At 31.8% G+C, this 23,573-nt stretch overlaps 2 protein-coding genes and 1 non-coding gene across 4 annotated transcripts; 2 read left to right on the forward strand and 1 right to left on the reverse strand.

Annotated features, from left to right (window-relative positions):
• The first annotated feature begins 1,694 nt into the window (after window positions 1–1,694).
• LOC107897642 (sugar transporter ERD6-like 16) lies at window positions 1,695–5,688 on the forward strand. The gene is made up of 18 exons (XM_016823160.2): window positions 1,695–2,262; window positions 2,352–2,414; window positions 2,513–2,602; window positions 2,684–2,743; window positions 2,842–2,907; window positions 2,997–3,062; window positions 3,142–3,217; window positions 3,314–3,378; window positions 3,482–3,574; window positions 3,658–3,738; window positions 3,846–3,930; window positions 4,063–4,109; window positions 4,195–4,257; window positions 4,354–4,413; window positions 4,507–4,560; window positions 4,660–4,719; window positions 5,036–5,150; window positions 5,245–5,688. Exons 1-18 carry the CDS (start codon window positions 2,080–2,082, stop codon window positions 5,364–5,366), a joined length of 1,449 nt encoding a protein of 482 aa, XP_016678649.1. The 5' UTR covers window positions 1,695–2,079; the 3' UTR covers window positions 5,367–5,688.
• A 467-nt stretch (window positions 5,689–6,155) lies between these two features.
• On the forward strand, window positions 6,156–10,655 carry LOC107897643 (LEC14B homolog). 2 transcript variants are annotated; one of them, XM_016823161.2, is made up of 10 exons: window positions 6,156–6,263; window positions 6,836–7,330; window positions 7,484–7,603; window positions 7,723–7,800; window positions 8,201–8,386; window positions 8,511–8,588; window positions 8,762–8,937; window positions 9,157–9,315; window positions 9,899–9,959; window positions 10,198–10,655. In XM_016823161.2, the coding sequence occupies exons 2-10, from the start codon at window positions 6,950–6,952 to the stop codon at window positions 10,381–10,383; spliced, it is 1,425 nt and encodes a 474-aa protein (XP_016678650.1). In that variant the 5' UTR covers window positions 6,156–6,263; window positions 6,836–6,949; the 3' UTR covers window positions 10,384–10,655. The 2 variants fall into 2 exon arrangements, with proteins under 2 accessions (XP_016678650.1, XP_040934933.1); XM_041078999.1 differs by having other exon boundaries at window positions 6,199–6,263; window positions 6,819–7,330.
• Window positions 10,656–22,979: 12,324 nt separating this feature from the next.
• On the reverse strand, window positions 22,980–23,085 carry LOC121209291 (small nucleolar RNA R71). Its single transcript, XR_005904405.1, has one exon. It is a non-coding gene; the product is annotated as a small nucleolar RNA R71 (small nucleolar RNA).
• Between the last annotated feature and the right edge of the window lie 488 nt (window positions 23,086–23,573).

Consider the following 23,573-nt stretch of genomic DNA (forward strand, 5'->3'; position numbering starts at 1 on the left):
GAAGAATTGCTATTTTAAGTCCCCAAATATTTTTCTAATTAAAAGTGATTAACCTTTTACAATTTAGTTACTAGGCTTTAATTAACACAATTTTGGCTAAATTACTTAACCAAATTTCAATTCATCTATACACTAACTCCATAAATATCCCTATTAATATTTATAGGCTTATTTTATAGAAATAGAGTCCCAAAATCACATTTTTTAACACCTCTGGAAACCAGGTCATTATAGATTCCTCAAGACTGACCACTCGACTTTTCAAAGACAACAACATATCCCTTGATTTGCTAGCTTTATTGCCCCTATCACGGGTCTCCCTCGGCTTAATCTGCTTGTCTACTCATTTCGTTATCTCAACTAGGGCCTTTGAACCTGAGGTCGAATACCAACTGTCACGTGGCTAGAACTTTAGACTTGCAAAACGCATGGCCTTAAGTGATTCCTTTGCTTTGAATCTACCTAAGTTAGTCTTGCACTCAAAAGTGAGATTTCACAAAGGAAATTCTCCAAGGCATTGAAATAAAGCAGAAGCAGTTCAAAGACAAAGAAGTAATGAGAGAACAGAAAAGCCACAAAGTATTTGAGTAAATGCTCCCCTAGATCCCCTATTTATAGTTAAGAACGGGATGATTACAAATAAGAGGGAAGGCCTCTATTTATAGTTAAGCTCCCTTAGATCCAACGATACAATTTAATTTACATTGACGGTTGAGATCAAATCCAATCTACAAATTGATATTCTTAAGGGATTTTCTAAGATCCTTTAAGATTACTAAAACTCTTCTAAGATTACTTTCCATATTTACCAAGGTAACCCTAGTTTTATTTGAATGTTTCACTGGGTCAACAGGGCTTCAAGTAGATGAGTTTCTCCACATGTTTCATGAATTGAGTCAGTTCAAGTGGGTCAAATGAGTCCCAATTAATCAATTGACTTGTATGGGACACTCCATGTAGATTCGTCATGAGCTTTGATTTATGCCCCGTGACATGTAAGGATTTGTTATAGAGAGAAATTATGTAAAGTGAGGTATTTTGGGGAGAGTGATTTGTACAATTAGGGTCAATATTGGAGCTGCAATTACTTTTTTGTGTAAAGGTAGATTAGGCTTAAGCTAATAGGTGATTTGAACAATTGAACGAGGCTCCATAGATGCAAAATTGGGAAATTAGAATTGTGTTAACAAATATAATTTATTAATTCTCTCTTTACTTGTCTCTTAGACTCACTTGCACTTTGAATTTGTTTTGCAAACTCTTAATTCTACCAACTTATATTCCATTAGAATTTATATAATTGATGATACGAAAATATAATATAAATATATATATACACGGATATTGTATATTAAAATTTTTATAAATATTATATACAAGTTAATGCGGAATATTATGATAAATATTTTTGAATAAAATTAAAATAGAAACAGTGTTTAAAATTAAAGATACATCTAAATAGATACGATAGAAAGAAGGTGTATCTTAAAATACAATATTCACATGTCAAAATTTGATATTACAAAATCTTCAATATAAATTTAAAACTGAATTATTTGTATGATTCTAATAAAAAGTAATATTTAAAAACAACACCAAATTAGGGGATTGTCTAATTCAACACAATCACCAATTGTTACGGATGAAGGAGGATGTGAATCCTAAGTGACATCAGTTTCACATGCAAATCATTCCACTCCTACCCTCATCTTCCTCTAACTTTTCCCTTCCATCATTTACTAACCAGACAATTTTGTCAAATATCCTAAAATTTGGATCCTAGAAGAAAAGGTCATTGTCCGAGATTGGTAGATTTCCATTTCCCATTTTTCTTTTATAAACATCACATCTTAATCACTAACAAAATATTCACAATTTTTTCTCTTATTTGAATTTTTTTCTATAGAGGTCGCAACTCGGAATAAAAAAAGGGATTAATTCCAACGTCTAACCTACTAGATGCGACCTCTTTAATAAAAGCTCGTTTTTAAGTGCATGACACATTAGCTTCTACATCGATTTCTCTTTCTTTCTTTTTTCCTGTTTGGATTGCGAGAAAATTGGTAAAAAGTTGTAGAGATGGCGAAGGAAATCAATAGGCTTAATGATTTAGAGAAGCCATTGATTACTGAAGAGCAAAACATTGTTCACAAAAGTGATGAATATGATAGTTATAAAAGTAGTGATGAAAATGGATCAATTTTCATGGTTTTGCTTTCTACATTCGTTGCTGTTTGTGGTGCATTTGAATTCGGAACATGTGTAAGTACTTTGAAATTTCAAATTTTTCTTTTTGAATGGTGTTCATCTGTTTGATGGATTGTTTAGCTTAAGTTTGTTGGTTTTGGCAGGTCGGATATTCAGCACCTACACAAGCTGCTATCAGGGAAGATCTTGGTTTATCTTTAGCTGAGGTTTAGCCCTTATGAATATTTTTCTTTGATTTAATGCTTCAATTTCATCTTAAAAATGAAAAAAAAAATCCCACTGATTTGTGCTAAAAATGTTCCAGTTTGCAATGTTTGGTTCAATCCTAACCATTGGTGCAATGTTTGGTGCGGTCACAAGTGGTCGAATTGCAGATACGATTGGTCGAAAAGGGGTAAGTTAAATCATCCATAATTGGCCTATTAATCAAATCGATTTGTATAACTTCACTGAATCTTTTGATGGATTGATTCAGGCAATGAGACTTTCAGCTGTTTTCTGCATTGCTGGATGGCTTGCTGTTTATTTCTCTAAGGTTTGAACTTTTAAGATTTATGGAATTTCTCTAAGATTTTGATAAAAAAAACAGAAAATGTTGAATTGGGTATTTGGAATGGCTCCTGTTTGTTGCAGAGTGATGTGTCATTGGATCTTGGAAGGTTTGCAACTGGCTATGGCATTGGTATTTTCTCTTATGTGGTAATTTTTTGTTCTCTCAAAACCGTGCATCTTTAAATAGAAACTGATGAGAAAATAATTTCAATTATATTTTCCCACTAAACAAACAGGTCCCTATCTTCATAGCTGAAATAGCACCAAAGAACCTCAGAGGAGGACTCACAACATTAAATCAGGTGAATCACAAATAGATATATACCTGAATCCGTATTCAAGTGATTTTTCAACTCAAAGACCCCGTCTTGTTCTTTGTAGCTCCTGATTGTGATTGGTCAATCAACAGCATTCTTAATAGGAACAGTCATATCATGGAGGGAACTGGCTCTAGCAGGTAACCTTAAATACCCTTCAGGATAATTTTTCTTATTAAAACTCAGTCAAAGAAAATAATTATAATTAAAAGCTGATGTTGGTTTTGATTTTGAAGGTCTTTTGCCATGCATTGTCCTGTTTGTTGGCCTTTGTTTCATTCCTGAATCTCCCAGATGGCTGGTAATCACATTCATAGATATTGCTTTATATAATTAACCATATCAATTTGTGTATATATATCAAATTGGTTTTTGGTTTTGTTGATATTTGTTTGGTGTTACAGGCAAAGGTTGGCGACCAGAAAGAATTTCATGCAGCTCTAAGGGAACTTCGTGGTAAAGATGCTGACATTACCGAAGAAGCTGAAGAAATTCAAGTATTCACTCCTGAAAAACATATCACCCATATGAATTATATATATATAAAGCTAATTAAGCTGATGATTTGGTGTCATAACAGGAATATATTGAAACTCTTCAAAGTCTTCCCAAAACAACAATATGGGACTTGTTTCAGAAACAATATATTAAGTCAGTGATCGTAAGTTAACACTCCTTTTTTTTTCAATTTCCAATGAATTCGAGATTATTATATAAATGATTTCCAATTGTACCCTTTTTTTTTTTTTTCTTTTGTATGATCTTCAGATTGGAGTTGCATTAATGGTGTTCCAACAGTTTGGAGGAATAAATGGAGTAAGCTTTTATGCAAGTCAAACTTTTGCATTAGCTGGTAAATAATCTATTCTAAATACATTCAATTTTTTTTTTCAAGATTTTCCAACCTTCGAGAAACATATCTCTACACTCATATGTTGAAAGAGGTGTCGAATATGATTAATAAAAGTTCATAAAACAATTTCAGGGCTTTCCTCAGCAAAAGCTGGAACCGTTGCATATGCTTGTGTTCAGGTAATTCATTTCCTTCTGATAAAAGATTCAACACAGATAAATATATATTTTCATTGCTCAGTAATGTGAAAAGCAAAATCTTTAGGTCCCTATAACTTTTCTGGGAGCAATGCTAATGGACAAATCAGGAAGAAGACCACTCATAATGGTAAAATCAATCTCCAGAAAATTTTCTTTTTCCAATTTACCTCCTGAAATTTTCATGGAAAATTTTGGGATGAGAAAATTGGATTTATTTTTTCAGGTATCTTCCGCTGGCACATTTCTTGGCTGTTTTCTAGCTGGTACTTCATTTTATTTCAAGGTAATTCATAATCTTTGTCTATCAATGAAATAGTTTTAGGGTATTAGTCCATTTGCATGATTTTTATATATAATTCCTTTTGTTTTGGGTCAGGAACATGATCTTTTGCCCGAATGGAGACCAATATTAGCTGTTGCCGGTGTCCTGGTAAGTAAATAATAGAAATAAAACTATATAAGGTTGCCTTCTTATTCAATATTATATAAAAAAAATTACTTTTTCCATTTTTTCTTCCATTGAAATCAGATTTATGTTGGATCTTTCTCAATTGGATTGGGAGCAGCTCCTTGGGTGATAATGTCTGAGGTGAGGACTAATCCCCTAATTTTTTTTCATTTAAATTTTTTATAATTTATAAAATTTTAAATTAGTAATAGTAAAAGTATACTTTGGTCCTCTAAAAATAATAAAAAATTAATTTAATCATTTAAAAATTATAAAGATAGACGATTAAAATTGTGAAATTACAATTTTATTATTATAAAAATATACAATTTAATTCTGGTCCCTCTCTAAAAAAAATTTCTGACTCCACCACTGTAATTCTTTAAATTTAAAAATTAATAACCTAAATTCGAAATAACCCAAATTTTAAATGAATCCAATTTGTTTGGAGAGACAGATTTTCCCAATAAATGTAAAAGGAGTAGCAGGCAGCTTGGTGGTCCTAGTGAACTGGTTAGGTGCTTGGGCAGTTTCTTACACATTCAACTTCATGATGACCTGGAGTTCCTATGGTAAATCAATCTATTCCCCTTTCAATTTGGGCACAAAATAAATGGAAAAAATATTCTTGGATTACATAATAATGATGTAAATGATATTTTTCAGGCACATTTTATATCTACTCGGGAGTCTCTATAATAACAATCCTATTCGTAGTGAAGTTTGTCCCAGAAACTAAAGGGAAAACATTGGAAGAAATCCAGGCGTGCATCAATTCACATAGATAGATGACACAACAAATCATCATCTGCATTACTTCTTCAAAACATGCCACAAAAATACTCGGGGGAAGATGTCGGATCTTTAGTTCCATGCCCACAACTTCCCCTAATATTTGACGCCACCTAACGCAACGAAACCTGTAGTGACGTTGACGCCATGAAATTTTAACTTTTCATTTCTTTTTTTGCCTTATTTATTATATATATATATATGTGTATGTATGTATTGTTTCATGTCAGGTTAATTAGATCCCACTTTGCTTATATATAATATTCATTTGTTGAATTCCAATTTTGAGTAGTAATATAAAGTGGAAATTTTATTCAATTTCAGGATTTCTTTTAGAAATTTATTTACGATTTTTAAAAACATATATTAGATAGTAAAATATACCAAATAATTATAATATATATTCTTATTTTTAAAATTATGTTAGAATTTTGTTTACTCAACTTTAGTTTGACGGGATGATAAGAAAAAAAAATCAAATAGATGAGTTTATTCAAATTATCAAATAATTTATTCAGATTTAAATTATTTAAAGTTTAAAATAGATAAAATAAAGTTTGATTATCAAATAATTTCATTACTCAAAGACTAAAACCATTTGAAACATTTTCAATTATGCTAAAACTTTGTAGTAATGAAATTGAAAATTAATTATTTGGAATAATATATTTATTTTGAGAATTAATTATCATTTTAACAAAGCGGCCGAGTTTTCAAACGCAACATCAAGCGCGTGTTCTCACAACACATGATCATTATCTAGCACGTGTCCTTCATCTCACCGTATCGTCACATATATCTCCAGAAAATAGACAAAGCGATTATAAAATAAGAGTTCAATCAATCAAATTTCTTTTAGGATCGGCTCTCACATTTGGCTAATCGAATTGGAGGTTTGACACGATTTTTTTTTTTGTCTCTTCAATTTTTCTTTCTAAATTTTATTCTAGTTTGGTTGATGAAAAAATGAAGTAAATATTGAGGAACCCAAAAGATTTCACTGTTTTATTTGGATATATATTTTTTTTATCTTCTAGTTTTTAGTGTGTCATTTGATTGGACTGATTCAATTCACTTCGTTTTCTATATTTGATCCAAAAAAAAAAAAAAGAAGAAGAAAAATATGTGTTTATTTCCTCTTGTGCATAAGGAATTTGAATTGTTGTACTATGATTGTAAATGGTGATGATTTCAAAGTTTGACTCTTATCACTTTCTCTTGTTTTTCTCAACAATTGGAAAAATGATTCTCTTTTAGCAATTTCACTTGAATTGGAGCTTTCTCCAAAGTTTCATCTCATGAGACTTACTAGTATTAATTTCACTTGAGAAATACTTTGAATATCTAAAACTGCATTTTGATTAGCCCTATGTGACTTTTAATTCTGATAGTTTAAATGTTAATGGAGCAAATTACATCTTAGATTTTAATTGTTTGTGTTGTTGAAGAGTGTCACTGTTTGCAGGGTTGACAAAGGACATAACTGAGTTGCAGATTTTACAGTGATATGAAAGGCTTTGATTTTGCTGTTTTAGGTGAAAATTATATATCTGGTGAAATCTAGGTAGTTTGTTACATAATGAGTAGGTTTCGGAAGAATGTTGATGCTTGTAATGATGGGAATGCCCCTAAAGGATATTGTGCAAATCAAGATTATAGTGAGGATTCTGATTATCTTGTTCATGATATTGCTCAACACACAAACCTTAGGTCAGGACCCCATGAACTTCTCTCCCGAGGTGTTCTGGGAAAGCGGAAATTACCTGTTTCCCCGGTCAAAATGTTGGTCGGGCGAGAGGGTAATTTTACAGGTAGAGGGAGATTTTCATCAGCTGATGGTTGCCATGTTTTAAGTCGGTATTTGCCTGTCAATGGTCCCAGGTGGGTGGACCGGCTTCAAAGTCGAGCATATGTGTCACAGTTTTCAGCTGATGGTTCTCTTTTTGTTGCTGGATTCCAGGTATTGTTTCATTCCTTGGGCTATAGGTGAAATACAGAAATACTGATCACTTGTGTATTTGTTGGCTCACTGATTGTATAGCTTTACTTAGCTGAAGTTTTTATGATCTTATTCTTTGGTCTTTGACTGATTTTACACTTTTTGACGAGGCAGAAAAGTCAAATTAGGATATATGACGTGGAAAGGGGCTGGAAAGTTCAGAAGAACATCCTGGCAAAAAGCTTGAAATGGACAATTACTGATACCTCTCTTTCACCGGATCAGCATTTTCTTGTAAGTGTGTTATTGCCTGTTAGCTTAATCTTTTTAGTTACTGACATTCTTTGGTTATATTGCCCCACTTCCCTCTTTCTTTTGTTTCATCCCATTTAACTTAATTGCTTATATTGCAGGTGTATTCTAGTTTATCCCCTGTTGTTCACATTGTGAATGTCAGATCTGCTGCCTCAGAGTCGATTGCAAATATTACGGTATCTTCTACAAGTGTTTCTAATTTAAAGAATCTATACGTTATTAGCATATCGACTAGTTTAAGTGTTATTGCAAACATACATGTCCACTTTTGCCAAATAAAATAAACACTGCTTTGTCATTAACAACTTGAAAGTACCATTCAGCTTCCAGAAATACATTATGCAATTATTACACTAGATGGTCTGAGAGACAGACTTATTTAATCTGCTTCAGTTTCAAGAGCACCTTAAGGAGTAAAAAGAATATGGAGTTGAGAGGTAAAGTACGGTGAATTGCTATGACAGAATCAATTGGTTCTTTACCCCTTTTTTTCCCTAAAGGGCTAGTTGGAATTCATATTATCCATATTGAGTTATTTCCCTTGACTCAGTTTAATACTATAATTCTTTTATGCAGGAAATCCATGATGGGTTGGATTTTTCAGTTGATGATTACGATGATGATGATTATGATGCACTTGGAATCTTCTCTGTGAAATTTTCCACTGATGGAAAAGAGCTTGTTGCTGCAAGTAGTGATAATTCTATATATGTTTATGATCTTGAGTCAAAAAGGCCTAGCCTCCGAATCCCGGCTCACAAGGTATCACAATTGCTTGTCATTTCTTGCATTGTTTAGTGTGCAAGTGCTGGGCATTCCAACTTCCACTGATTTTGGCTTGGATATGATTAGAGATACTAAGTCCTATTCCCATTTCCTCTTGCAGTCTGATGTTAACACTGTGTGTTTTGCTGATGAAACTGGGCATCTCCTATTTTCTGGCAGTGATGATCATCTCTGTAAGGTGAATATTATACTAGAGTCTGCCATTGCAGATGAATGTATCCTTGACTGCCAACTTTTTTTTTTATTATCTTAGATATGCTGTGATTAGTGCCAGTCAAAATCAATGTGGCTTTAGTCTCTTGCTAATCATCTTGTATGATAAAGACACTCCGTATCTATTGGCTTGAACAGGTGTGGGACAGGCGTTGCTTTGGCACTAGAGGAAAAGCAGCTGGAGTCTTGATAGGGCATTTAGAAGGGATTACATTCATTGATAGCCGTGGAGATGGCCGTTATTTCATTTCGAACGGCAAAGATCAGACCACAAAACTCTGGGATATACGAATGATGTCTTCCAATACCCCATAGTAAATTTAGATCAACTCCCTTTGCCACATAATGCAATTCTTGGCATTACTTCTTGAAGTTCAATAATTTCCTCTTTGGCTTTATGATATATGGGTTATATCTGTGATGTTAATAAACCTTTTACTTAGAATTTTGCTTAAACTTATAATAGTTAACGTTCGCCTTTCTTGTCCATGCCTCCTGTGTATCTTACCGTTAATATTAATTTCTTTGAACAGCACTCGAAGGCCAAGAGATACTGACTTTGACTACAGATGGATGGATTACCCAACTCATGCAAGAGCCTTGAAACATCCCCACGATCAGTCATTAGCAACATACAGAGGCCACAATGTGTTGCGTACTTTGATTCGTTGTTACTTCTCTCCAGCATATAGGTAATCTCTTGTACGTTTGCCATGGTTTAATTGTGCACTTGTGCTCCATTAATAATGCTTGTCTATATTTTGAAAACATTGACAATGCTTGTACCTTCTCTGCAATCTTAGCTGGAATCTAGCTAGCTGAAAGCTTTTCCTAGGCCACATGGTTTGATCTCTTTTCTGTCATTATTATTGGGATTTAGGGTAATCTTACGAACCCCTAACTACAGATAATGGCTTTACTTTAAGTGCCTTGATGCATGTAGGGTACAGATAAGTTTGCCTAACTTATGTTTGGCCTAGGAGAGGCCTTACACGGCTAGTTTGTGCCGATTCCAGATAGCTGGAAACCAAAATGGCATTATATTTGCTGGCCTAATTGGGTAGTTATTTGAACTCCCCTTTTACCCCTTTTCAAGTTTTGCAAATTCTGCTAGCTTTTATCAACAGAACCTGTCCGTCATTCAACTCGGGGCTGGCTGAACTAGGCAGTCTAGTCATTAACTAGATGGTTCATGGCTTACATTTACCCTCAAGATTGTCCATTCGATTGGCCAGCATTACAATATTTTCTAACTTTGCAAACCATATTTTGCAGCACCGGTCAAAAGTACATTTACACTGGCTCTAGTGATGGTTCACTTTATATATATGATCTGGTAAGTGTTCAATTTTACAGTTTCTTTTCCATATCGATTTATGTAAGATGCTCCTTTTTCCTCTTCTCCCCCTTTCTGTCTCCCCTTAAAAGAGGTGGATAAATTACGGATGATTGCTGATGCGGGAACATAAACCCGACATTTATATTTTATGCCAATGAAATAACTGTTTGTCTAGAATTAGATCATCCTCGTCCAAACATTTATAACATGTCCCTGGGTATGCTATTCTTTGTAGGTGACGGGTGCCCTAGTAGCTAGTTGTCATGGTCACGAAAAACCAGTTAGGGATTGTAGTTGGCACCCATTATATCCAATGATCATCACCTCCTCCTGGGATGGTGTGATTGCAAGATGGGAATTTCCGGGCAGCGAGGAAGAACCCTCAGAGACAAGAGGCAGAGAAAGAAGACCTAGCTTTTGAAGATTAGGGATTGTTTGACATACTTTGAGAGTTATTTGTATAGATGAAATCATAGAGGTTTTGCTTGTTTTGCTCAGCACTTCTAAAAAAACAAAATGTAGCCACTTTTATACATGGATTTAAATTAAGTTATAGTGGGGAGAAGAACAATAATGAATGGGTATCATGCTATCATCTTACAACAATACTACCATTTGCAAATAGCTTTAAGTGTAGGTGGTACCGGTGGGGATTCATTTTTTTCTATATCAGTATATATTATTTTTGATTTATTGATGTATTTAAATGTTTTTCGTATATATATATTTATACTCCAGTTTTTAGTTGTTTGATAAATTGTATGCACATATATAGTTTAATCTTTAGTTTCTTAATAAATTATATATTATTTTGGTAAAAGAAATACTACATATACATGTAAATATATCTCAATATACATGTAAATATATCTCAATTATATCTATATAAATATAAGTTTTAAAATTATTAATTAGGTTTAATAATTTATTTAATAACTATTATTTTTTTCTAACATTGATCTCATTATAGTTCCTTTATGATATTTTTTCTTTTTTTATACAATGCCTAAATTATTAATAATTTCTCTCGAACTGAGGTCCTCTTGCACTTTAATTAAAACGTTAAAACAAAAATATGGATACTTTATATTTGGGTAAATTATAATTTCTTTTTATAATTTAAGCTCTATATTTCATATGTGAATTTGAGTTTATATATTACATGTATTTCATATATCATAATATTAGTTACTTAATCAATTGCTTCTAATTATTTTTTATTATAATTTAATTTTATATTTCTCATATATCATAATATTAATGAATTTAAATATAATTTAAATATATATTTTTTACTTTATAACATCATGTCTAAAATAGATATTTTATTTGCACATAAGCATTTTTTGACAATAATGATTTCAACAATGATTTATGTAGTTAAAAATCATTAAAATTATTAATTTTTTTTAAAAAATTTAAAAAACTAATTAAATATTGATATATCATCTACGTGGCAATCCACATATATGCCACATCAACAAATATAGCAAACGTTAACTTTTTTATTCATTTTGGGATAATTTGACAAAAAATGCAAGTTTAATGATTAAAAGAGACAAAAAATTAATTGAAAGCCTAAGTTAACTTTTTTGTAAAGTTAGAAGGCTAAAAAAGTCATTATGCCTATAAAAAATCTATTAAACTAGAATAAATCTAAAAAAATACCTACATGTAAAAGATTTAAACATATAGTATCATGATTTCTAAAGCTTCAACTTTATCTTTTCAACTAAAGTTATATTTGGTTACTTTAAAAAAAAAAACTAAAGTCTCAATTTATTTTTATATAATTTTTTTATAAATATATTTTCTACATAATTTCTTTTACCTACATCATGGGTGTGCCACAATCTAATTATAATAAATCCCCTGACTGAGTTTAATATTACGAGTCAATTAGACAACAATTTAATTAAAAAATAACTAAAACTATAGATTTTTACAAAGTTTTATTATTATGAGGATATTTTAGTCTTTATATATTTTTATATAACTGAATAAAATGCTATACGTGATAAAGTTTGAACTTAAAATGTTATGCTTTTTAAACCTTGAACGTTACCATTTCAATCAAATTTTCATTTGATTTTTATTTAAATTTTTAATAAGTGTACTTTTACATATTTTATTCGTCAACATCATGAGTGTATTATAATATAGTATTATATAAAAAATATTCTTTTATAAGATGTAAAAATTTGATGAATTAAATTAATGGTGGAATTCGATTAGCATTTATTTTATGTAAAAATAGACTTAAATGCTTAATAAAAAGTCACTGTAAAATAATTAAAAATCAAATAAACCCTCAATTGAAAAATACAATCAGTTAAGCTATTAATCGAAAATTAGCAATCAATGGAGCCCTTGAAATATAATTTTCCATCGAAGCCCCAAACATTTTGTTAAGCGATTATGTGGTAGCTGATATGAAAAATATTCTTAATTTTTTAAAATTATTTTACGAGGGCCTAGTTGATTTTTAAAAAAATATAAAAAAATTATTAAAATGATAAAATTTATTAAAACATTTATACAATTTATAAAATGAATAGTAAATTTAATATTTTAAAATATTTAATATTTTTTAAAATAATTTATATAAAAATTTCCTATAATTTTTATAACACTTTAATAATTTTAAGAATAAGATAAATATTAAATTTATACGTAAACTTTATTCTAATATGCTATTTGATACATGAACTTTGATTTGATGCAATTATACACATGAGACTTAAATTATGGTTCATAAGTATAAATAAAACTTTGATTTTGATTCAAATGTATACATTTAAAGAAATTAATACATATATTTATTTTCATGTTGAATTAATATAATAGTTTGTGCATTGAATATATCAATGAAAATAGTGCTAGTTTGATAATGTTGTTAGTAATTTCTGAAAAATGAATTAAATCAAAATTTCATGTATAAAACTACACAAAATCAAAGTTCATTTATGACATTACACATTGGATCAAAGTTCATATATAATTTTAATATTTATCCTAACTTTGTAATGAAAAACTTATAACTCTTTTTTTTTTCCTCACACTACTAAGATTATACTTCGGTTCATCCTTATCAATTCCCTCGCATCATCACTTATTAATCAAAACCATTACTCATTGCTCATCTTAAGCCACCAAACACTAAACTCTTTATTACTCAAACTCCTCACACGGCATCTTATACAAGCTCAATCATTATTACACTTCAAGTTCCCCTATTTCAAACTCCAGTATAATCACATTTATTATCAAAACTTTCAAAATAATAAAAAATTTCTATAATTTTTTATAATGTTTTTAACTTTTTAAATAATTTTTATAATTGTATATTTTATATAAATTTTATACTTTTTTATAATTTTTAATACATTTTATTTCATTTCTAGAATTTCTATAATATTTTTTAAAATTATTTTATATTTTTATAACATATAAATAATATGTTATAATATGTTATAATATTTATAATTTTTCTATCATTTCTACCGTTTTTATATATTTTTATAATATCTTCATACTTGTTTCAAATATTTAATAATATTTTATAAAATAAACTATACAACTATATATAGAAGGAATGCCTAGAGGGGTTCTACAATGGAAACCTATGCATTTTTTTTACATGAGAATATAATGGGTAAATTTCAATTCTAATATCTCTACTTTTTTAGATTATGAAAATGTGCTGGGGATCAACTCATATAAACAACAAAAAAGAACGAATAGAGAAAATTGGGCACAAATATTTACGTGGAAAAACTCCTCCGATGAAGAGGATAAAAATCACGGGCAAAGGAAACTTCACTAAATGAGCAAATAAACAAAGAGTACAAGATGGAGATAATAAAAAACAAACCCTAAACCCCAAAAATACAAAGCTCTCTAGCTAAAACACAAAATTCCCTTAAAGCTCTAAGCCTTTTCTTAATCTTAATGTTATGAAGATGAAGATGTTATTCTAGAGTTACTAAAGCCCCTTTTTATAGGCTAGGGCTTAAAGTTCTAATTAGACTAAAACATCTATTGAAAATCATAGTTTAACTAAGAAAAGTAAGCAGAGTTTAACTAAGAGAAAAAACTATTTATGTGGGAACACGTCGTGTCATTGCAACGTCGTATGTCTCCTTGTCGGGACATTGCCGTTGTGCTGTCGGGACGTTGTCCATCATCGTGGCGTCCTATGTCGCATCATCCTAATGTTGACTCTACTTTGAATCTGGTTTGACCGAAAAATACGAAACACACTTCACAAATCTCTATCTTGACTCGTATTTTAACACGCATCCTTTGTCGAGCCCTGTCATGGGCTTAACTTGATATTTGCAAGATAATAACCAAGTCCAAATGGTGCTTAAACTTAGAAACTAAAAGACCCTTATTCAAAAAGGTCATACCTTTTGGACCAAGTTGGCTCCAACTCCATAATAGATGAGGAAATTGTTGCAGCACCAGTCACTGTTAAACCCTACAAAGTATATAGACTGCCAGTTTTCTGACTTTTCATCAAAACAAGTGCTCCATGAGATACCTTAGTGCTGCTTGACTCAGTGGTGATTCTACAATTGTTCGAGTCTAACTTACTTAGGGAGATGATGTTTTTCTTTAAATCAGACACATGTCTGACACCTAATGGTGTCTTGAAAATCCCGTCGTGCATCCTAATCTAAACGATACCAATACTAATTATCTTACAATGTGAATTATTCCCCATGAGCACAACTCTACCTTCAACTAAACTATAGTCCTTGTTAGGACATATATGGTAAGAATACCTTGAATCCAAGATCCACTCGGACATAAGCTTAGACCTTTTAGTCGTAGACACCAGCAACCAATTAGCACACTTGTCCTAACTAGCATCAACTACTGCCCTTTTGTTTCTCTCAACAGCCTTCCTGTTCTTATTTTGCATCTCATAACACTTTGCCTTAATGTGACCTAACTTCTTGCAGTAGCCACATGTCTTGTCTCGATTCCTCGATTTCGAACCAATCCTGTCTCTCGCAACCAAAATTGAAGTTCATCCATATGACTTGATATTTTAACCTAGCTTATTGTTGAGTTTGTCTTTGCTCAACCAGTTTCCCTTCACATCATCGAATGAGAGTTTATCTCTACCACAAATTAGGGTCTCCCTGAAAGACTTATATAAAGGGGGCAAGAGCACAATAATAGCATAACCTAGTATTCATCATCTATATTAGCCTCGACATTCTTCAAATCATTTAAGAGAGACACAAAATCACTGATATGAGCCTTAATGGACGTACATTCGGCCATACGAAAATAGGTGTTATTTTAACACTAATCGATTAGCTAGAGACTTTGTCATGTAAAAGGTTTCTAACTTTCTCCACAAGGTAGAGCACCTCCTACAACACATTGTGTATGAGGCACAACTGAATTGAAAACAAAGCCTTCTCATCAAGCTCATCCCATTTCAACTGATCTGAATCTGTGGGCTTTTGCTTGTAACGACCTTCTTCAAGCCGCTTTGAATCAGTATTACAATCATCTGAACTTGCCATAAACTAAAATTTGTGATCCAATCGAACTTCTCGATATCGAATCTCATTGTCTCCATCTATAAACGGGTTGATTTCTAAATCTTAACCAAGCTTTAATACCAGTTTGTTGGGGATCAACCCATATAAACAACGAGAAAGAAAGAATAGAGAAAATTGGGCACAAATATTTATGTGGAAAAACTCCTTCGATGAAGAGGATAAAAATGGGCAAAGGAAACTTCACTAAATGAGCAATAAACTGAGAGTACAAGATGAGGATAATAAAAAATAAGCCCTAAACCTTGAAAATACAAAGCTCTCTAGTTAAAACACAAAATTCCCTTAAAGCTCTCTCAAAACCTTTTCTTAATCTTCTCTCTTAATCTTAATGTTATGAAGATGAAGATGTTATTCTAATGTTAAAAAAGCCCTTTTTATAGGTTAAGGTTTAGAGTTCTAATTAGACTAAAACTTCTCTTGAGAAATCAGAGTTTAACTGGGAAAAGTAAGTAGAGTTTAACTAAGAAAAGAAACCCATTTATGTAGGGAACACATCGCATTATTGCGATGTCATATGTCTCCTCGTCGGGATGTCTCCATCATGTCATTGTGACATCCTGTGCTTCCTCGTCGAGAAGTCGTCTGTCGTCGTGACGTCCTGTGCCACGTCGTCACAATGTCGACTCTACTTTTACTTTAGCTTGACCAAAAAATGTGAGATACACTCTAGAAAATGGTTAAATTTTAATTTGATCCCTACATTTCACTCAAATTTGAGATTTAATCTATATAATTTAATTTTGACATAATTTGATACATCAACTTTTATAATAACATTAGTTAGTCTAAATACTTTGTTCTAATTAAAATGATGATGTGAATTTTTAAGAATTGTTAGCCTCGTTAAAATTATTTATTAAATTCAGGTTCCTTGCAATGTTATTTTTTGGTTACATAGATATCGTGCTTGTTTTATTTTTATTTTTTCAAAATGTCACACCAACACAAAAGAATTTTAGTAGTATTAACAAATGAACCTAAATTTTTAAATTCGAAAAGTAGAGGGACTGGATTCTTGAAAATAAAAGCATGGAGATTGAACTCCAAATATACAAAAGGTACAATAACTTTGAGCAAATTGTAACCTTTAAAATTTTACATTATAACTAGCTTCTAATGTTAAATGTGTTGCATGTGATTTTAAACGTTTAATATTTAATTAGTTTTTAAACATTTTATTTTTAATTGCAACAATTAATGTAAAATAATATTTATTATTTGAATTATTGGATATAATAAAAAAACATTAACTTATCAATTCAAGTATTATAATAGAAAATAGAAAATTTTCAAATAATTCTTAAAGTACTTTTAACATATTCAACATACAATATAGTTTTACTTTATGTAATTAATGCAAAGTAATATTATACAAAATAATAATTAATTAACATAATTAAATCTAACATTATTTAAGTGATAATTAAGATGCTTAGAACCATATTCAAGTAAACTTTTTTAAAATAAAATCAGCACAACTTTTGTTTATGTAAAATAAATTAACTAATAATTATAAATTATAATTATCACCATTTTCCCTATATTTTATACTTAACATAAATTTTTAATTAATAATTGTAATTTAATTCTAGTAATCTTTAAATATGTGATGGGTGTTGAAACCACCAAATATAAATTCCTACGACAAAATAACAGTAAATGGCAGTATAGAGTAGTAGGGTCAAATCCATAGAGACTGACTATCTAATTTCGTCTTTTTCTGTGACCAAAATTGCTGTCGCAGCCACAGTCGTGCCCACGACTTGTGCATAGAAATGTTGAAAATAAAAATAAAAATAAGGGGTTTAGATTGATTAAGATAATAAAATAAGGAAATACGAAAAATAAAATAAAATAAAAACATATTCAAAAATGTAAAAATAAATTTAAGAAAATAAAATAAATGGATAAATAAAATATTTTTTTAAGCTTAGGCTTAGCCTTAGTGTACTCCAATCTTGAATCGATCCTTGAAACAGATTTTTCCTTCCAAGCGATAAGCTAGTTATAACAATTGAGGATCCCTCAAAACACTAACTCTTCCTCTCGTAGTCGATCCCGGTATCACCTGCAAATCGACCCTTGTCGAATTCCAACCACGTGGCACATACCCGTAATTTAAGACTTCAACAGCCTTATGATATAAAAAGTCCAACTCGAATTAACGGCCTCAACCGTGTGGGTCGTTTAAATCCGATCACTATCTCCCTTGACGGAATTGAACTAGCTCTTTCCAATTGAATACTCCAATTTGTTCGCGGGATTTTGAATACAGCACCGTCGACTCAACTTCCCAACTGTACGCCAAACAATTCCAACCCAACGCATGCTTTTTGAATTGAAATCGAATTAACTTTGAGGGACGAATTTGTACTATCCCATATAACGGAGAGATAACGAATACCGAATTGCAAAGTAAATTCATATCTCACGATTACTTTGACAAAGTGATAACCAGGCTAAAGCTAAAAAAGGGTTTAGTTTATCATGGAAAGAATCATGCTTGAAAGTAAATGGTTCAAGTGGAATTGTGAAAAGTAGCAAGGGAAAGGGCCTTAGAAGGTAATTAAACTAAAAAATTGAAAGTAAAAGAAAAAGAATTGAAGCTAGCAGAATGAAAAGTGATGCAGGTAATGAAAAGGAAAAAAAGGAAGAATTTATTAAAGCCTACAACCAAAGGTAACGTGTGTGTTCAATTAGCTGTAGCCACTAAGTATTTATACACACTTTTAGTACTAAAATTTAGCTAGATTTTTCCTAAACATTATCACTAAATAATCCTAAATATTATCACTAAATATTATCATTAAACAATTCAAAATTTAAAAATCAAAATTAAACTAATTACAGAGTTGTAACAATATAAAAAATCCTTCAATTTTTATCCAGTCACTTCTTTTTAAAAAAAATCTTCAGCTCTTATCCAGTCACCTTTAAATATTCAATCTTTCAATTAAGCCTTCCTCTTTGCTTTTTATTCCAATTTAGCCCCCTTTTTTAAGAGTTTGAATTCAGCACACCAACTTCATTCCTGATAAGAAAAATCCAAATTTAATAGCATTTTATTTGATAATTAGCCAAATTTTTTTTATTAAAAATACAAATTTATCTTGCTATTAAATTCCCCCTACTTAGCCGATACTTGTCCTCAAGCATAATATCCTCTGAAAATAATTGATCAGTCCTTTTCAAAATCAAAACCCCTTTTCCTAGTCAAGCGTACTGCAAACAATTAGGTGAGTCAAAAATAAACAATTACTAACCTCAATCAATAAGCATTTTATAAAATCTCGAACAATATGTCAAATTAAACTATTTCACTAAATTTAAGCTTAATCAGACATGCGAAACAATCATAACCAATATATACTTTTATTTATTTTTATTTATTTATTTTTTCAAACGTAGCCAAGTCTTTTGATGCGAAGTGAGATGACAACCCAAGCACCTCAACCTGGTTACTCAAACCGACACGTTCTCTTTATTTAATTTTTTATTTTTAACGAATTCAAGACATGATCAAACCTTTTGACACTAAACGAGATGACAACCCAAGCACCTTATCCCGGTTACTCAATTTCACATGTCCCTAGTCGATTTATTTCTCCTTTCTCAAGGGAGCTCGGTTAGTAGAGTGTTACAAATTAAACTTCAGCTCATCACCAAACATTTTGACACAAAACGAGATGACAACCCAAGCACCTTATCCCAGTTACTCAACTTGGTCACATTTTCGAATCTTCACTCTTAACCAAGCTATTAGCCTATTTATTTATTTATTTAAACGAATCAAATATTGACTAAGGCATAATATTTTCAATTCTACAAAATATTCATTGATCAAACAAGCAATAGTTATTCACGATTCACCCACTTATTTAAGTAAACTAAACATAAAATTTAGAGGTTTATCTCTAAAACGATTAAAAAAATATATACTTAACAAAGCACATGCAAAGAAAAAAGTATGGCATGATCCTATGAACCCCCTACTTAGCCCACATAGCCCTCAATGTGAAAAAAATAACAAGAGTGGAGAAAAGTATACTCCCCATGTATATTTAATGGGCTGGAGGACGATGAAAGTGACTACTTTGCAAAACAGTGAGGATGCTTGAGATGTTGTCTTCCATTATTTCGAGGTGAGCTTCAATACAATGAAGTTGCTCGTCTACAGCTGCAAGTGCTTGCTCCTAGAAAACAACACGATCAAACGAATTAAAATAATATTTTATTTAATTTTCAAACTAAACTAGAATTCAAAATTAAATTAAATAAATAAAAATAAATGTGGGTTGCCTCCCATTAAGTGCTTTTGTTTAACATCATTAGCTCGATAACCTAGAAAATTTAATTGTTCGGCTCCTCAAAAAATAATTCCTCTACCATATGTACTTGAAAATTCTCGTAAAAGGGTTTTAACTTTTGTCCATTGACTTTCAAATATTTCCCGGACTCATCGTTTTTAATTTTGACTGCACCATGAGGAAATAGTTTAGTAACAATAAAAGGACCAAGCCATTTGGTTTGAAGCTTACCTACAAAACTCCTCAGTGCTAGGTTGTAAAGTAACTATTTTTGACTAATTAAAAAACGTTTGCGAGATATTATTTGGTCATGAAATGCCTTGGTTTTGTCTTTATAAATCTGGGCGTTTTCATATGCGTCACATCTGATCTCTTCAAGCTTTTGAATATCTAATTTTTGATAATTACCTGTAGCGTCCAACTCCATGTTGCATCTTTTTACTGGCCAAAATACCTTATGCTCTAACTCTACTGAAAGGTGACACAATTTACCGAATATAAGTCAATAAGGGAAAATTCCTATGGGTCCTATGTAAGTAGTACAGTATGCCCACAATGCATCGTTTAAATGTAAGCTCTAGTCTTTCTTATTTGGTTTCATGGTCTTTTCCAGAATCGACTTTATTTCACGATTCCAAACTTCCGTTAGACCGTTTGTTTGTGGGTGATAAGCCGTGGCCACACATTCTGTCACCCCATACTTTTTCTAGAATATCAATTGCCTTGTTGCAGAAATGAGTTCATCAATCGCTGATTAATGTCTCGGTGTGCCAAACCTAAAAAAAAATAGAGTTCGTTAGAAAATCTACTACAGTTTTAACATCGGCATGTTAGGTAGCTTTAGCTTCTACCCTTTTAGATACTTAATCTACAGTGAGAATAATGTAAACATTATTAAATGATAAAACAAACGGTCTCATGAAATCGATGCCCCGCACATAAAAAAATTCGTATACATGTATAGGTGTTAGGGGTATCTCATTTTTCTGGCTTAAATTCCCCACTTTTTGACATCTCTCGTAAGTTTTGAAAAGCAAATAAGCGTCACGATATATGTATCACTGATAAACCATAATTTATACATATTTTTACCCCATGTTTAACGCATTTTATGGATGATTTCCCATTAGAATTGGTGAATTCGATGTTCCTAAAGCTTTAATTTCATGTTTTATACTTAGGAGAGCATAAGTGAGAGAAAGGAACGAGAAACGGGCCAAAAATAGAGAAAAAATGGACCAAAGTATGAATTCAACACGGCCTGGACCTCTTCACACGGGCAGACCACACCGCCGTGTTAATTTGGTAGATTCGAAGCACGACTCACATGGGCGTGTCACACGGGCGTGTCCCTGCCGAGCCCAAGTTGAGTCCAATTCAGAAAAGGCAAATTTTGAGGGCTTCTAGGCATTCTAAAGCTTATAAATACACCCTAGAGGAGGAAAGTAAGGGGACACATAGGGAGGAAGGAAGGAATTACTCGAAGAAAGCCGATTGATCCATCTCAGAAGTCGATTTCATTATTAAGACTGAAGATCTCCCCTCAACTTCCTTTCAGGAGTTTTGGATTTTCTTTATGTTTTGTATTCATTATTCTTCTGAGATGTTTTCCTTTTTAGTTATGAACTAAATCCCCTAAATGCCTAAGGGGAATGAAACCTAAGACGAATCTTGTTATTATTTTCTGAATTGTATGATAAATATTTAACTTGTTCTTAATTATGTGTTTTTAATTCTTGTTATTATTTTCTGAATTGTATGATATCCCAGGATACTGATTCAAGATAAGCTCTTATTCAGAGGAGGAATAGACCCTGTCTAAGAGTACATTTGTCATAATTAAGCGGAGTTGATTGCGCGCCTAGAGATAGGGTGACAAGATTTTGCCGGATTAATGTGAAACCTAATAGGGGGATCTATAGATCGAGTTAATGCAACCCTAGAATGTTAATTAGAGAAAAGTCTCAATTATTCAATCTAGGGATTAGACGTTATTAGTCTTGAATAGGGATAATAACATAACTTAGGGATCTCTACGGAACAAGTTAAATGAATAAATCGTTTGATTCGGAGCCAGAATAACAAGTGTAGTGTAGGTGGATTTTTCCTTAGGTGTTGTCTTAATTCAATCATTTTCCAAAAGTAATCCCCCAATTCTATTCTCTGTGAATTCTTAGTTTAGATAATTAGTTAGTTAAAACAAAACCTCTTTATTCTTAGGCTAGATAATAAAAAGACAGTCATTAATAGTACTTTTAGTTCCTTTGGGTTCGACAATCTAGTCTTTGTGAAAACTATACTACTGTTCGATAGGTACACTTGCCTACATCGCAATAATAGTTAGTTTCAAGAACGATTAATTATAAATTTATAAAACTTATCACACAAAATTACGTGATCAAGTTTTTGGCGTCGTTACCGGGGAACTAAGATATTAGGAATGCTCAATTTTTATTACTTTAGCCATTTATTTTTCTTGCAATTTAATTTAATTTAATTATTATTATTTATTAATTTATTTTTTCTTTCTCTTGGAAGGTTTTTATAGTTTATGACTAGAAGAAACCCATCAGGACCATTACTCTTTGACGAAGAAATCGATCGCACAGTTCGCAGAAACCAAAGAGAAATAAGGCGAAGCTTAAGATACACAGAGAACGAGTAAGAGAACGATACTCAACCCCCAACCGAAGAGATGGCTGAAAACCAAGACAATCAGCTACCTTATGTAATTGCGGTTAATCAAAATCCTATTCTACGCACTATGAATGATTATGCTAAACCTTCTTTAACAGGAACTGAATCAAGCATAGTTAGACCTGTTGTAGCTGCAAATACTTTTGAACTAAAACCTAACACTATTCAAATGATACAACAATTTGTTCAGTTTGATGGTTTGCAGGATGAGGATCCCAACGCTCATTTAGCAAACTTTTTAGAACTATGCAATACATTTAAAATTAATGGTGTTTCTGGTGATGCCATTTGTCTTCGGTTATTCCCTTTTTCATTGAGGAACAAAACTAAAAAGTGGTTGAATTCATTACCACGAGGGTCAATTACTACTTGGGAGCAAATGGTTGAAAAATTTTTACTAAAATATTTTTCACCGGCTAAAACGGCTGAATTACATAATGATATCTCTTCGTTTGCGTAGATGGACTTAGAAACTCTTTACGATGCATGGGAGAGATACAAGGACTTACTGAAAAGGTGCCTTCACCATGGGTTACCGCTTTGGCTTCAAGTTCAAACATTCCATAATGGCTTGAATCCTTCGACTCGACAAATGGTTGACGCAGCTGCTGACGGAACCATCAATAATAAAACACTTGAAGATACTCATGAGTTTATAGAGGAGATGTCACTGAATAACTATCAGTGGCAAGTCATGAAGACTAAGCCAACTAAAACAGCAGACGTTTATAACATCGATTTGGTTACTATACTGTCAAACCAGGTAGAACTTCTAAATAAAAAGATTGATGGTTTTCTTAGTTCTTCACAGGTTCACCCAGTAATGCAGTGCGAAGCAAGTGGAGGTGGAACAAGCCATTCAGAATACCAACCTTATGGCCACAACATGGATAATGAGCAGTTAAATTACATGGGTAATAATCCTCGATCTCAAAACAATCCATATAGTAACACTTACTATGCAGGTTGGAGGAACCACCCAAATTTCTCGTGGGGCGGTCAAGGAAATCAAAGACCATAAC

Source organism: Gossypium hirsutum, chromosome A10 (genome assembly GCF_007990345.1).
Source record: "Gossypium hirsutum isolate 1008001.06 chromosome A10, Gossypium_hirsutum_v2.1, whole genome shotgun sequence".
NCBI lineage: Eukaryota > Viridiplantae > Streptophyta > Magnoliopsida > Malvales > Malvaceae > Gossypium > Gossypium hirsutum.

What these genes read in the sequence shown, in the direction of transcription:
- LOC107897642 (XM_016823160.2), top strand. Translation starts at nt 2,080, where the DNA reads ATGGCGAAGGAAATCAATAGGCTTAATGATTTAGAGAAGCCATTGATT. An exon ending in TTGGTTTATCTTTAGCTGAG is followed by an intron (nt 2,415 to 2,512) that starts GTTTAGCCCTTA and finishes AAAATGTTCCAG; the next exon opens with TTTGCAATGTTTGGTTCAAT. An exon ending in TAGCTGTTGCCGGTGTCCTG is followed by an intron (nt 4,561 to 4,659) that starts GTAAGTAAATAA and finishes CATTGAAATCAG; the next exon opens with ATTTATGTTGGATCTTTCTC.
- LOC107897643 (XM_016823161.2), top strand. Translation starts at nt 6,950, where the DNA reads ATGAGTAGGTTTCGGAAGAATGTTGATGCTTGTAATGATGGGAATGCC. An exon ending in AGTCGATTGCAAATATTACG is followed by an intron (nt 7,801 to 8,200) that starts GTATCTTCTACA and finishes TCTTTTATGCAG; the next exon opens with GAAATCCATGATGGGTTGGA. An exon ending in ATGTCTTCCAATACCCCATA is followed by an intron (nt 8,938 to 9,156) that starts GTAAATTTAGAT and finishes TTCTTTGAACAG; the next exon opens with CACTCGAAGGCCAAGAGATA.